The 15,231-nt window shown below is 40.1% G+C and overlaps 1 protein-coding gene across 8 annotated transcripts in view; it reads left to right on the top strand.

Annotated features, from left to right (window-relative positions):
* Window positions 1–15,231, top strand: part of LOC126426669 (GRB10-interacting GYF protein 2) — a 169,766-nt gene that overhangs the window by 65,043 nt on the left and 89,492 nt on the right. For all 8 annotated transcript variants that reach the window (XM_050088555.1, XM_050088557.1, XM_050088556.1 and 5 more), the window contains 2 exons: window positions 4,512–4,681; window positions 11,809–11,969. In XM_050088555.1, coding sequence (XP_049944512.1) covers window positions 4,512–4,681; window positions 11,809–11,969 — 331 coding nt within the window. The remainder of the gene's footprint in view (window positions 1–4,511; window positions 4,682–11,808; window positions 11,970–15,231) is intronic.

Below are 15,231 nucleotides of genomic sequence, written 5' to 3'. Positions count from 1 at the left end.
CAAACTCTTTGGCCTTGTCATTGTTGCTGGTCTATTTATAATGTTGTTGTTGTTGTTGTTGTTGTTGTTGTTGTGGTCTTCAGTCCTGAGACTGGTTTGATGCAGCTCTCCGTGCTACTCTATCCTGTGCAAGCTTCTTAATCTCCCAGTACCTACTGCAGCCTACATCCTTCTGAATCTGCTTAGTGTATTCATCTCTTGGTCTCCCTCTATGACTTTTACCCTCCACGCTGCCCTCCAATACTAAATTGGTGATCCCTTGATGTCTCAGAACATGTCCTACCAACCGATCCCTTCTTCTAGTCAAGTTGTGCCACAAGCTCCTCTTCTCCTCAGTTCTATTCAATGCCTCCTCATTAGTTATGTGATCTACCCACCTTATCTTCAGCATTCTTCTGTAGCACCACATTTCGAAAGCTTCTATTCTCTTCTTGTCCAAACTGGTTATCGTCCATGTTTCACTTCCATACATGGCTACACTCCATACAAATACTTTCAGAAACAACTTCCTGACACTTAAATCTATACTCGATTTTAACAAGTTTTTCTTCTTCAGAAATGCTTTCCTTGCCATTGCCAGTCTACATTTTATATCCTCTCTACTTCGATCATCATCAGTTTTTTGCTCCCCAAATAGCAAAACTCCTTTACTACTTTAAGTGTCTCATTTCCTAATCTAATTCCCTCAGCATCACCCGACTTAATTTGACTACATTCCATTATCCTCGTTTTGCTTTTGTTGATGTTCATCTTATACCCTCCTTTCAAGACACTGTCCATTCTGTTCAACTGCTCTTCCAAGTCCTTTGCTCTCTCTGACAGAATTACAATGTCATCGGCGAACCTCAAAGTTTTTATTTCTTCTCCATGAATTTTAATACCTACTCGGAATTTTTCTTTTGTTTCCTTCACTGCTTGCTCAATATACAGATTGAATAACATTGGGGCGAGGCTACAACCCTGTCTCACTCCCTTCCCAACCACTGCTTCCCTTTCATGCCCCTAGACTTTTATAACTGCCATTTGGTTTCTATACAAATTGTAAATAGCCTTTCGCTCCCTATATTTTTCCCCAGCCACCTTCAGAATTTGAAAGAGAGTATTCCAGTCAACATTGTCAAAAGCTTTGTCTAAGTCTACAAATGCTAGAAACGTAGGTTTGCCTTTCCTTAATCTAGTTTCTAAGATAAGTCGTAAGGTCAGTATTGTCTCATGTGTTCCAACGTTTCTACGGAATCCAAACTGATCTTCTCCAAGGTCGGCTTCTACTAGTTTTTCCATTCGTCTGTAAAGAATTCGCGTAAGTATTTTGCAACCGTGACTTATTAAACTGATAGTTCGGTAATTTTCACATCTGTCAACACCTGCTTTCTTTGGGATTGGAATTATTATATTCTTCTTAAAGCTGAGGGTATTTCGCCTGTCTCATACATCCTGCTCACCAGATGGTAGAGTTTTGTCAGGACTGGCTCTTCCGAGGCTGTCAGTAGTTCTAATGGAATGTTGTCTACTCCCGGGGCCTTGTTTCGACTCAGGTCCTTCAGTGCTCTGTCAAACTCTTCACGCAGTATCATATCTCTCATTTCATATCCATCTACATCCTCTTCCATTTCCATAATATTGTCCTCAAGTACATCGCCCTTGTATAGACTTTCTATATACTCCTTCCACCTTTCTGCTTTCCCTTCTTTGCTTAGAACTGGGTTTCCATCTGAGCTCTTGATATTCATACAAGTGGTCCTCTTTTCTCCAAAGGTTTCTTTAATTTTCCTGTAGGCAGTATCTATCTTACCCTTAGTGAGATAACCCTCTACATCCTTACATTTGTCCTCTAGCCATCCCTGCTTAGCCATTTTGCACTTCCTGTCGATCTCATCTTTGAGACGTTGGTATTCCTTTTTGCCTGCTTCATTTACTGCATTTTTATATCTCCTTTCATCAGTTAAATTCAATATTTCTTCTGTTACCAAGGATTTCTACTAGCCCTCGTCTTTTTACCTACTTGATCCTCTGCTGCCTTCACTATTACATCCCTCAAAGCTACCCATTCTTCTTCTACTGTATTTCTTTCCCCCATTCCTGCCATTTGTTCCCTTACGCTCTGTCTGATACTCAGTTTATCCAGGTCCCATCTCCTTAAATTCCCACCTTTTTAAAGTTTCTTCAGTTTTAATCTACAGTTCATAACCAATAGATTGTGGTCAGAGACCACATCTGCCCCTGGAAATGTCTTACAATTTAAAACCTGTTTCCTAAATCTCTGTCTTACCATTTTATAATCTGTCTGAAATCTTTCAGTATCTCCAGGCTTCTTCCATGTATACAACCTTCTCATATGAGTCTTGAACCAAGTGTTAGCTATGATTAAGTTATGCTCTGTGCAAAATTCTACCAGGCAGCTTCCTCTTTCATTTCTTAGCCTCAATCCATATTCACCTACTACGTGTCCTTCTCTCCCGTTTCCTACTACCAAATTCCAGTCACCCATGACTATTAAATTTTCGTCTCCCTTCACTATCTGAATAATTTCTTTTATTTCATCATACATTTCTTCATTTCTTCATCATCTGCAAGGCTAGTTGGCATATAAACTTGTACTACTGTAGTAGGCAGGGGCTTTGTGTCTATCTTGGCGACAATAATGCGTTCACTATGCTGTTTGTAGTAGCTTACCCGCATTCCTATATTTTTTTATTCATTATTAAACGTACTCGTGCATTACCCCTATTTAATTTTGTATTTATAACCCTGTATTTGCCTGACCAAAAGTCTTGTTCCTCCTGCCACCGAACTTCACTAATTCCCACTATATCTAACTTTAACGTATCCATTTCCCTTTTTAAATTTTCTAACCTACCTGCCCGATTAAGGGATCTGACATTCGGCGCTCCGATACGTAGAACACCAGTTTTCTTTCTCCTGATAACGACGTCCTCTTGAGTAGTCCTCGCCCGGAGATCCGAATGGGGGACTATTTTACCTCCGGAATATTTTACCCAAGAGGACGCCATCATCATTAACCATACAGTAAAGCTGCATGCCCTTGGGAAAAATTACCGCTGTAGTTTCCCCTTGCTTTCAACTATTCGCAGTACCGGCACAGCAAGGCTGTTTTGGTTAGTGTTAAAAGTCCAGATCAGTCAATCATCCAGACTGTTGCCCCCTGCAACTTCTGATAAAGCTGCTGCCCCTCTTCAGGAACCACACGTTTGTCTGGCGTCTCGACAGATACCCCTCCGTTGTGGTTGCATCTACGGTACGACTATCTGTATCGCTGAGGCACGCAAGCCTCCCCACCAACGGCAAGGTCCATGGTTCATGGGGGGGATTTATCATGTAGACAAACAAATGAAAATCTGATAGATGCAGATCTGGACTGTAGAGAGGATGAGATTGTATCTCCCAACCTATTTTTTCAATGATATTTGGGTCAGCTGGGTGGTGAGAGGGCGAGCGTTGTCATGAGTGATATCGTGCCTTTTCTTTGAGACCCGCAACATTATTTTCTTACTGATGATTTCACTTTGTACATCAGCATGTCTCAGAAGTGGGCACTATTAATGTACACTGATCTTCCAAGTGATTACAAAAGCAGGTACCTTGGGCATTCCAAAAGACAGTCAATATCGCTTTTCCTGTTGATGCTTGTGCTCTCAATTTCTTTCACAGGTGAGCTGGTGCATTTCCATTCCATGCTTTGTCTTTTGGAGTCTGGTTCAAAATGATGAACCAAGTTTCATCACACATTCAAGTCTTTTTTTATAAAAGGATCACCTCTACTTGTGGACTGCACTTACTGTGACATATTTTTACTATATGTTCAACTGTAATATGTCTGTCTTCACGAATAATGTTGTCAATACAGGTTTCGAGTGAAGGAGTTGGCACTTGAACTGGTTGGGCAGGACATTGCTTGCCAATCATTGAGGTTCAACCATTTTTGATCTGTCTTATCCACATTTCCATGACTCATACACCTTTCATCACACTACAAAATCAATAAAAAAAAGATTTTAGCCAGTTTTTCCCTTTGATCATTGAACGTTGTTCAACTAAAGTGGAAACTTCAAGCAGATACACTGTCATTAAATGCAGTGTAGAGGTTATAAACAAAACAGAGGTCCTAAACCAAACAGTTTTTATCTGCCAGCTGTTCTCAGCACACTCAAGTGGTGCCAAACTAAAGTCACGAAGCTACAAAACTACAAAATGTTTTATTTTTATGTTAATTTGTCTCTCTAATTATTGAATGCCCCTTGTATTCAGTGCATCACGTCAGAATGAAAACGCACTGGATTAACAATTTGTAATATAGCAGCTGATTAACATTTTTTAATATCAGTTGGTAATAGCATGTGACTTGATATAAATTACAAAAACTATCCAGTGCTTTTGGCATATTGTGTCTGGCTGCTGGTGTATTTAATTTTGTGTCAGTACTCTGTCAAATGTAATGTCATATATATCATCAAAGGATGAAATACTATCAAAGTTCCCCAAATTGTCTGTAGGACCATTCTCATCGAGTGAGATGCTGGACTGGTTCCGTTCGGGATACTTCAACCTGACGCTGCTGGTGCGGCGAGCGTGTGACGAGCGCTACTCGTCACTAGGAGACATCATTAAGCTGTGGGGGAGGCTGCCTTTCACGCCTGGTGGACCACCCGTGCCTCCTATTAAGGTATTCATTTCTCACTATATGCCTTAAGCTCCTAATACGCAGTGTGCCTAAGATGTACACCTGTGTATCAGTGTCCAAAGAGTATGTGTATGGATCTGCCAGGCTGGTTCTCGTCGACCAGTTACTTGATGCACCTGGGATATTCGTGGCGTGAATCTTTCACATGCACACTAGACAGTAGTAATGCATGAAACTGGAAGGAGAAAAGTCATTCATTAGAACTAAAAATTTCTGATAGCTCAAGGTTATTATTTATCAAGCAATTGTTTATTGTGCTATGTAGCAATCACAGAATTATGCTGTTACTGTTCTGAATTGTTTCATATTATGACACTTGTTTCCACAAGGATATTTTATCTGAATTTACGTCCATACAGTGGTTGTTTTTGGAGCTCTTTCGCTGGCAGTGTCTGTAACCTTTAGAATGGGGCAGACTGATTATGACACCGAAAAGCCAGATGTTGGTGGATCCCAGCCTGGCTGGGGAAATGGCAGGGAGATACATTCCCTATTAATGAATTAATTGAGGCCCGAAGATATGAAGAAATTTCGGAACTTCATGAGTGGATGTGGCTTGTTCTGACAAATTGCTGTCGATGATACAGGGAGGAATTTGCTAGAGTGACACAGTAATGTAGGAGGCAGTTTTAGTGTAGTTGGAAGTAAGTATTAACTCATCATTTTATTCATTTTGTGAGTGGACTTTCTCACCTACTATAGTCGGTCTCCTTTCTAGCATGCTGAAATAAAGTAAAAGATTTAATCAAATCAAACATGAATTCCATCAGCTAAGGTTCTACATATACAAATCGAAAATCTCACATGTGAATTTATGTGCACATTTACTGAGAAATAAATGATTGCTGCTTATTTGATACAGCGGGTTGTGAGGATCGTACACACACATTTACTCACTATACACATGGATTACGACGTGTAATGTTTCTGTGGTCCTTTCCATTTTCAGAAAATGAAGCAATTAATACAAAGAATGCTTTTCTCAAACAGCTGTATAAACGAAAGTCTGCTGGCCTAAACTATTACTTTTGTTTAGTTACTGCATTTATGAAAAACACTCAAAAAAATCTCCAACCCGAAAACCTGATGTTAGCTGCTGGCCACTGATGTCAGCTATAACAGGACACCATGAACAGTAACAACCAGTAAGATACCGTTCTGTTTTGACAACACGAGAAGCGGTGCGAAACTGGATTGCATTCACAATTCACATCTCGCTCTCATCAGTTGACTTACGTGATGTCTGTAGCCGATCCTCTTCTCTGGATAATCAGCTATGTCGATCTCCCAAAAGCTTCTTCTCCTAAGACTATCACTGGTTATAGGAATTTGACTATTTCTCTGTTCTTGAAATAACTGTGTACTCGCAGAATACTTTCAGTTCAGTCACGATATATCTTCAACTTTCACAGGAAACAACTTAACAATTTACATATATATCATCAAAGGATGAAATACTATCAAAGTTCCCCAAATTGTCTGTAGGACCATTCTCATCGAGTGAGATGCTGGACTGGTTCCGTTCGGGATACTTCAACCTGACGCTGCTGGTGCATTAGACTCAATAAACACACTCATAATTGCATTGGCTTGACAACCAAATAATTCGTGAACATCACATGCGTCTTGCCTCATTCAGAGCTGAGACATGAAGTAAGTTAAAAGTCTGTAGTCAATTGTTCAGTTTTCTTTTTTACAATAATGACGTTCACTAACACAGCAAAGATAGCAAATAATTACTCTGTGTTCTTTCACACAGCGTCTGTGGCACTAGCGGCAAATACTTGTCCTTGTCAGTGGACCACCACTCTTACAGTCTTCTCATAGCAAACTTCCACTCTGCACACAGAAACAGGTGGTGCAGTAGATACGTTTCCACTCTCCCACTTACATTTAAAATATCATGTGTTTGAGACGGTAGAAGTACAAGTGGTTCTAGAATTCACACGGAAATTCTCGAACCACTACACTGTGGGTACCCCTTCTGCGCATGCCCACATTGGGAGACTCAAACGTTTATAACGGGTGGCAGGGACAAATAATCCAGTGAAATTTTTTTGAGTGCATTATCTGAAAACTACCTTGAGCAGTTAAACAGAGAACCGACTCGTGGCGATAACATATTAGACCTTCTGGTGACAAACAGACCCGAAATATTTGAAACAGTTAACACAGAACAGGGAATCAGCGATCATAAAGCGGTTACTGCATCAATGACTTCAGCTATGAATAGAAATATTAAAAAAGGTAGGAAGATTTTTCTGTTTAGCAAAAGTGAACAAAAGCAGATTTCAGAGTACTTGACGGCTCAACACAAAAGTTTTGTCTCAAGTACAGATAGTGCTGAGGATCAGTGGACAAAGTTCAGAACCATCGTACAATATGCATTAGATGAGTATGTGCCAAGCAAGATCCTAAGAGATGGAAAAGAGCCACTGTGGTACAACAACCGAGTTAGAAAACTGCTGCGGAAGCAAAGGGAACTTCACAGCAAACGTAAACATAGCCAAAGCCTTGCAGACAAACAAAAATTACGCAGAAAACTGCTGCGGAAGCAAAGGGAACTTCACAGCAAACGTAAACATAGCCAAAGCCTTGCAGACAAACAAAAATTACGCGAAGCAAAATGTAGTGTGAGGAGGGCTATGCGAGAGGCGTTCAATGAATTCGAAAGTAAAGTTCTATGTACTGACTTGGCAGAAAATCCTAAGAAATTTTGGTCTTATGTCAAAACAGTAGGTGGATCAAAACAAAATGTGCAGACACTCTGTGACCAAAATGGTACTGAAACAGAGGATGACAGACTAAAGGCCGAAATACTAAATGCCTTTTTCCAAAGCTGTTTCACAGAGGAACCCTGCAGTGTAGTTTCTTCTCTAGATTGTCACGCAGACGACAAAACGGTAGATATCGAAATAGATGACAGAGGGATAGAAAAACAATTGAAATCGCTCAAGAGAGGAAAGGCCGATGGACCTGATGGGATACCAGTTCGATTTTACACAGAGTATGCGAAGGAACTTGGCCCCTTCTTGCAGCGATGTACCGTAGGTCTCTAGAAGAGCGTAGTGTTCCAAAGGATTGCAAGGAGAGTCGAACAGATGTGCAGAACTATAGACCTATATCTCTAACGTCGATCAGTTGTAGAATTTTGGAACATGTATTATCTCGAACATAATATAGTATAATTACTTTTTCAGAGACTAGATATCTATTCTGTAGGGATCAGCATTGGTTTCGAAAACGACGATCGTGTGAAACCCAGCTCGCGCTATTCGTACGCGACTCAGAGGGCCATAGACATGGGTTCCCAGGTAGATGCCGTGTTTCTTGACTTCCGCAAGGCTTTCGATACAGTTCCCCACAGTCGTTTAATGAACAAAGTAAGAGCATATGGACTATCAGACCAATTGTGTGCATGGATTGAAGAATTCCTAGATAACAGAATGCAGCATGTCATTCTCAATGGAGAGAAGTCTTCCGAAGTAAGAGTGATTTCATGTGTGCCGCAGAGGAGTGTCCTAGGACCGTTGCTATTCACAATATACATAAATGACCTTTTGGATAACATCGGAAGTTCGCTAAGGCTTTTTGCGGATGATGCTGTAGTATATTGTACTGAAATGCAGGAGGATCTCCAACGAATTGACACGTGGTGCAGGTGCAGGGAATGGCAATTGAATCTCAATGTAGAAAAGCGTAATGTGCTGCGAATACATAGAAAGAAAGATCCTTCATCATTTTGCTACAATATAGCAGGTCAGCAACTGGAAGCAGTTAATTTCATAAATTATCTGGGAGTAGGCATTAGGAGTTATTTAAAATGGAATGACCGTATCCAACGGAAAGCAGCGCGCTTCGTTACAGGATCATTTAGTAATCTCGAAAGCATTACGGAGATGTTAGATAAACTCCGGTGAAAGACTGCAAGAGAGACGCTCAGTAGCTCGATACGAGCTTTTGTTGAAGTTTTTGAGAACATACCTTCACCGAGGGGTCAAGTAGTATATTGCTCCCTCCTAAGTATATCTCGCGAAGAGACTGTGAGGATAAAATCAGAGAGATCAGAGAGATTAGAGTTCACACAGAGGCATACCGACAGTCTTTTTTTTTCCGCGAACAATACGAGACTGGAATAGAAGGGAGAACCGATAGTCAGGTGGCTTGCGGAGTATGGACGTAGATGTAGATTATTGTCGTGTAGTGTGCATGAGCAGGTTCAAGTGAGTTTAGAGCTGCTGTCTATTTAATGTGTTTATAATGCAACTACTATCTATCTTATTCCACCTGTTCTACTGCCCGATTGTTGACTGTTGTGCTCGTCCTGTACCATTTCTGGTGGATTATCGCCTAATGCCCCCTTTAGTTGTGATGTGCCATTTATAATAGTGTAGGATTCATCATATACAACTCACCACATTCTGCCTTTACATATTTTATGAGAAGTTTGTTATTACTGCTTAGATGAAAATATATTTAAGATTTTGTTCATGTGCAGTGTAAACCCGCTTTTACATTCCCGAAATTAACGTTTTCCCGCCATTCACAATGTTAATTTGCACCTGATTTTGCATCAACATATTTATAATTTTCCTACGATTTACACATTACGAAAAAATGTTTGTGGAGAAAAACTGACACTGGCATGATGTTGGCCATCCAGTGGTTTCTTGACACCGGGGCACCCTACTCAGCTGATTTGAACCGGTAAACATGTTAAAGTTGGAATAATTCCTGCGGTATCTCCTGCCGCTGCCAAGCTCTTCTTGGCATGGTGGCTGATGTGAGTAACTCAGTTCGTTCAAATGAAAAATCATGACCAATCACAAACATTTCCAAACTGTCTCTATTGCGCAAACGCAGTTTCGTGATTGTTGTAATCATTGTGATACCTTTGTCGAACCATGTTTAGCGTGTTTCGGTGTATGACCACCTGGAGCACTCATTCACACAGTCATTGACTTTGCGTTGCTCAAATGTTTTTAGTTTAAACCAAGTGCTGGTTACATATTTTATTCATACTAAGCAAAATGTGTTTTGGGAATTTATTCTCGCTTTCAAGTGCAGTATTTACGCATGTATTTTTTTGTGGTGTTACACAAACAAACAATGTGAGTGATAGTTTGAGTGTGTTAGTGTTCTATATAACTGATGAGGCACAGTACGTGATAACTTCAAAAAGATGACTACAGTGTAAGTGCAATAACCCATATTCAAACACCATACAAAATACTTATTTACATATTTGCACTTGACAACGAGAAAAAAATTCTCGAAATGCGTCGTGCTAAGCATGAAAAAATACGTAACTAGTGCAGTATTTCATTATTTAAATAATGAATGACAGCTGCAGGCTTTCAAAAACATCAGTTATGAAATACGAAATGGAGTCAAACGTTCCTATTTCCCAGATAGTTATCAGTTCCAGTTACATCAGTGGTTTTAATTAGATGCTAAACCTTCATTAGGTAATAAAGTTCGTGACAAGCCTTTTGATGCATGTAATGTATATATAACATACATAAAGTGCAAGGGGGTATCCTATGCGTAACTTTTACAGCTTAAAACGTTATTTCTCACACTTTACATTTTCCTGCATTTTACACTTTTTTGTTTTTTAAGTCCCATGAAAAGTATAAAAGTTGGATTTCACTGTATTTCACATCAGTGAGAACCAATTTTTTGCAGTTTTTGGTTTGTGCGTGTGCACGCGCGCGCACATTTATTCCTTGCAAAGTTCATTTATCAGTGACGATGACTAGTTTATGTACTACGAAAATTTATTAATGCACTGATCCAGATCAGCAACTACAATACTTAACAACAGTATAGTGGTGGTGTTAATTGTTTAATTGTGGCTCAAGTTCACGTTTACATGAAAAAGGCAAAGTTTGCAATCACCATTGTTTTATAACACAAAACATTCCTCCATTAATTCAGTCCATAATGTGAACCATTATGTCCAACAACCACTTGTTTCGATGACTGTAACATTCCTTGCTGTTGCTAATCACAACAAGGTGTTCATTGATTTTATTTGCTGAAATCACTCAAATTATATAAACACTAATATTACCAAGTTTTGCGGTTGACAGTATGCAGAGTTTAGCATACTGAATGTGCATAGTTGGGACGTGAGTTAGCACCGAGAATTCACCTGACATGTCTTGCTTGTAAACTTTCAAACCACAAACTGGCAATTTTGTGATAAGAGATCTTCTTATAAAAACTCACAGGAACAAACAGTTATTTCGAAAACTTCCTAATGCTTTTAATAATGTCTAGGTTGGGTTTTACTGTTTTTGATGTATTCAGAGAGCAAATACACTGGACTTGCATTTGGGAGGACGACGGTTCAAACCTGTGTCCAGCCATCCTGATTTAGGTTTTTCGTGATTTCCCTTAATCACTTCAGGCAAATGCCGATACGGTTCTTTGAAAGGGCACAGCCTACTTCCTTCCCTAATCTGATGGGACTGATGACCTCGCTGTTTGGTCCCCTCCCGCAAATCAACCAACCAATCAGAGAACAAATAGAATTTGTATTTTTTTAAAAAATTGCTGGTTGAAATTTAGAAAAATGCATGGACACTATTATTCCTATGCAATAATATTGCAAACTCTGGTAAATTTCAGGAAATTATTTAATTATTTCTGATAATTCAAAATACTTTCCTGTAAAGTGGGACTGCCAGACTTTTCTGTTGATGTTGGTAAACTTCTTCAGATATACTGATTAGCCAGGTTTTTGTATGTAGCGAAATGTAGAGATAACATCAATTAATTGTATTTTCTAATTATGAGTGCGTGTTCGAAACAGAACAATATTATGAAACGGATAGTTGCTACTCACCATATAGCTGAGATGTGACTCTGCATCTCAATTGTATGGTGAATAATAACTATCCTTTTCATAATATTGTTACATTCCATCCTGGGTTTTCCATTATTGAATTTTGTTCTAAACCGAACAAAATGATAACCTGGAATTAAAGGAATCTTAGGTACTGGAGAGACTCTTATCTTAAATCCGAGTGGTTACTCGAGCTCACAAGTAGTGCAAGGTTTCTCATGCCCCACCACTTTAATCGTACTGTCTCGCATTCCAGGCGGACGCAATCCCCCCCGTCTCTTCCGTTTCTGTGCCGCCGCTGGTGCCTGCGGCGCCACCACCCACGTCCGACATCCTTTCGGATAGCCATGGCCATAATCTGCTGATGCAACAGTATCAGTACCAGTACACCATGCTGCAGAGACAGCTGCTTCTGGGGTGAGTCGACACATTGTTTGAATTGCTCTATAGGTTAAAACCTCAGCAACCGTTGGCTCGTGTGCATGACTTTTTGACATGTTGAGAAATGTCTTTAATATCAGTACACCATGTAGTTATGCAGTTCTTGAATAACTTTTTGTCAGTGTTTGTAGGAAAGCATATAACTGTACTAAAATAAGGTTGTTTCTCATAAAAATGCTGCACTTTTTTTTAACGCTGTTTTGATCCATAATAGATATTTTTATCAATTAGTTAAGAAATATTTTGGTTTTTGCAATTGAATGTTAAATTTGTTTCCAGCCGCACATTTTACCTATTCATATTATATATAAAGTTAATGGTAAATGCACTGCCGGGCACAAATATGAAGCACCGTAAGGGGGAGGAGGGTGGGAAATGAAACTTCAGTTGGGAAGAGTATGTGATGTTATTTCAGTGATTGTAACATCGGGTGATGCTGAGGGGATTAGATTAGGAAATGAGACACTTAAAGTAGTAAAGGAGTTTTGCTATTTAGGGAGTAAAATAACTGATGATGGTCGAAGTAGAGAGGATATAAAATGTAGACTGGCAATGGCAAGGAAATCGTTTCTGAAGAGGAGAAATTTGTTAACATCGAGTATAGATTTAAGTGTCAGGAAGTCGTTTCTGAAAGTATTTGTATGGAGTGTAGCCATGTATGGAAGTGAAACATGGACGATAACCAGTTTGGACAAGAAGAGAATAGATGCTTTTGAAATGTGGTGCTACAGAAGAATGCTGAAGATAAGGTGGGTAGATCACGTAACTAATGAGGAGGTATTGAATAGGATTGGGGAGAAGAGAAGTTTGTGGCACAACTTGACTAGAAGAAGGGATCGGTTGGTAGGACATGTTTTGAGGCATCAAGGGATCACAGATTTAGCATTGGAGGGCAGCGTGGAGGGTAAAAATCGTAGAGGGAGACCAAGAGATGAATACACTAAGCAGATTCAGAAGGATGTAGGTTGCAGTAGGTACTGGGAGATGAAGAAGCTTGCACAGGATAGAGTAGCATGGAGAGCTGCATCAAACCAGTCTCAGGACTGAAGACCACAACAACAACAACAACAACAACATCGACTCAAATTTACAAAGAACTTTGCACTGTGCACCCACTTATCAGTATGGTGTTTACATCTCATCTGGCCTGGATGCACCTACTGATTGGGTTGGGAAGGGTAACATAACCGTTACGTCCTCTCCTGAGGCCCACAAGTGTTCTAACTGGTCCTTGGTATCCTGTATAATGGCCCAGGCGGGGTATTTTGCTACTCGCAGGAGTGCCTCAATTTCACGCAGACAATTAATATGGACTCTGGTGACATGATCAGCATTGTCCTGTTGAAAAGTGGCACAATGTTATTGTTGCTTGACAGGTAACACTTGATGACACAATATGTCTGTGTCCTACAATTGTGGCAGTAGAGTTCCCCCAATCACTACCAGTTGTGACCTGGAGTCATACGTGGTGACTCCCCACACAATCATGCTACGGAGTAACTCTGCTCGTGCTCACTATCCCTCTCCCCCTAAAACATTTTAAGAATGAGACCTCTCTCGAGGTCACCGCCACACTCAGACGATTATCATCCAGTATAGTACAGAAGTGCACTCCGTTGCTGAACACTATAGACACTTCCCAGTCACGGCATGACTCCAGACGCAGCCATTTGTGGTGTAGTGTTAACTGCAGCCTACACATGGGATGGTAATTCCCTAGTCCAGATGCCACTAGTCTCCAACTGACAGTGTGGGATATCACAGAATATTCCAGGGACTCCATTATTTGTGAAGAGATTACGATGTGCTTCGTAGACAGTACAATGGTTACCTCGTTTTGTGATCAGACGTGATCGACTGGAAACTGTACGACAAGTATGCCTGCCTTTATGTTCCCGTGCAACCCGGCAACGGGGCACTGTCACATCAGAATGCCTCACAAATCTGGATGTTACATGATTTGACCAGCTAATCGAATGGAGGCTGATAATGAGGCCTCTTTCAAACTGTCTCTTCCACAACAATCATTCAGCACCTGACTCTATTAATGCCTCTTGTATACCCTACTAGGCCTGTAAACACGTAGAACACTTGTGCTCTCTAATGGCTGTTCGGTCACAGAGAATTGCAGATCTAATCATTTACATGTCCCTCAGTGGCATTATGTGTAGGAAGCTGCATTCATATCCTGTCAGGTCTCCTAGGTGCTTCACTTTTTTGTCAGGCAGTAAAAAATGTATATTCTCTTTCTGTTTATATTTTTCATGGTAAGTTCCGAATTAGTAAGAATATTTTCCTTTTGTCCACTTTTTTGTGACTTAGCATATTTTCATTTTTATTTATGGCATACTGTGAGACACACACTTCTGAGCGGTAAGCATTCCTGCTCCTCTCTCAGCTCTACCATTCCCCATGATCCTTCAGTCAACCACAGTACAAGAGAGCAAGTCCATGTGTATCAGGTAAGGTTGCATGTGGTGAATTGCATGACTGCAGCATAGTCAGTTGGAAGCCCGTACTGTGAGCATGTATTACCTACTCAGAACCTATAGATACACGAAAAGAAGACAAAAATGAAAGAAAGACTGTAATCTCATAAAATATTTGCAGTGAAATTATTTTCTTTATATTACAGCCCCCTGCTGATGCCTAGAATGAATAGATGAAATATATTTGGTTAGAAACAAAAGAAACATTCAGTTGCGAATGATGAAATTATTATTATTTATGTTGAAAATATAACTGAAGTAGCAATAGAGGAAGAACAGCTGCAAATATTAAAAATGTTACAATAACTCACTCTGACACACTGTCAAACAGCGTAAAATAGTTTATATTGTGTGGCAGTGGTGTGTCGGAGCGAGTTACTACAGTGACAAAAATAAGTACCGGGTGATCAGAAAGTCAGTATAAATTTGAAAACTTAATAAACCACGGAATAATGTAGATAGAGTGTTAAAAATTGACACACATGCTTGAAATGACATGGAGTTTTATTAGAACAAAAAAAAAAAAAAAAGACGTATTGCTAGACGCGTGAAAAATCTCTTGTGCGCGTCCTTTGGTGGTGATCGTGTGCTCAGCCGCCACTTTCGTCGTGCTTAACCTCACAGGTCCCCACACCTCAGTCCGTGCGATTATTGGCTTTGTGGTTACCTGAAGTTGCAAGTGTATCATGATCGACCGACATCTCTAGGGATGCTGAAAGACAACATCCGACGCCAATGCCTCAACATAA

Source organism: Schistocerca serialis, chromosome 11, assembly GCF_023864345.2.
Source record: "Schistocerca serialis cubense isolate TAMUIC-IGC-003099 chromosome 11, iqSchSeri2.2, whole genome shotgun sequence".
NCBI lineage: Eukaryota > Metazoa > Arthropoda > Insecta > Orthoptera > Acrididae > Schistocerca > Schistocerca serialis.
The sequence above is the reverse complement of the archived record's forward strand: the minus strand, read 5'-3'. Positions and strand labels throughout refer to the sequence as shown.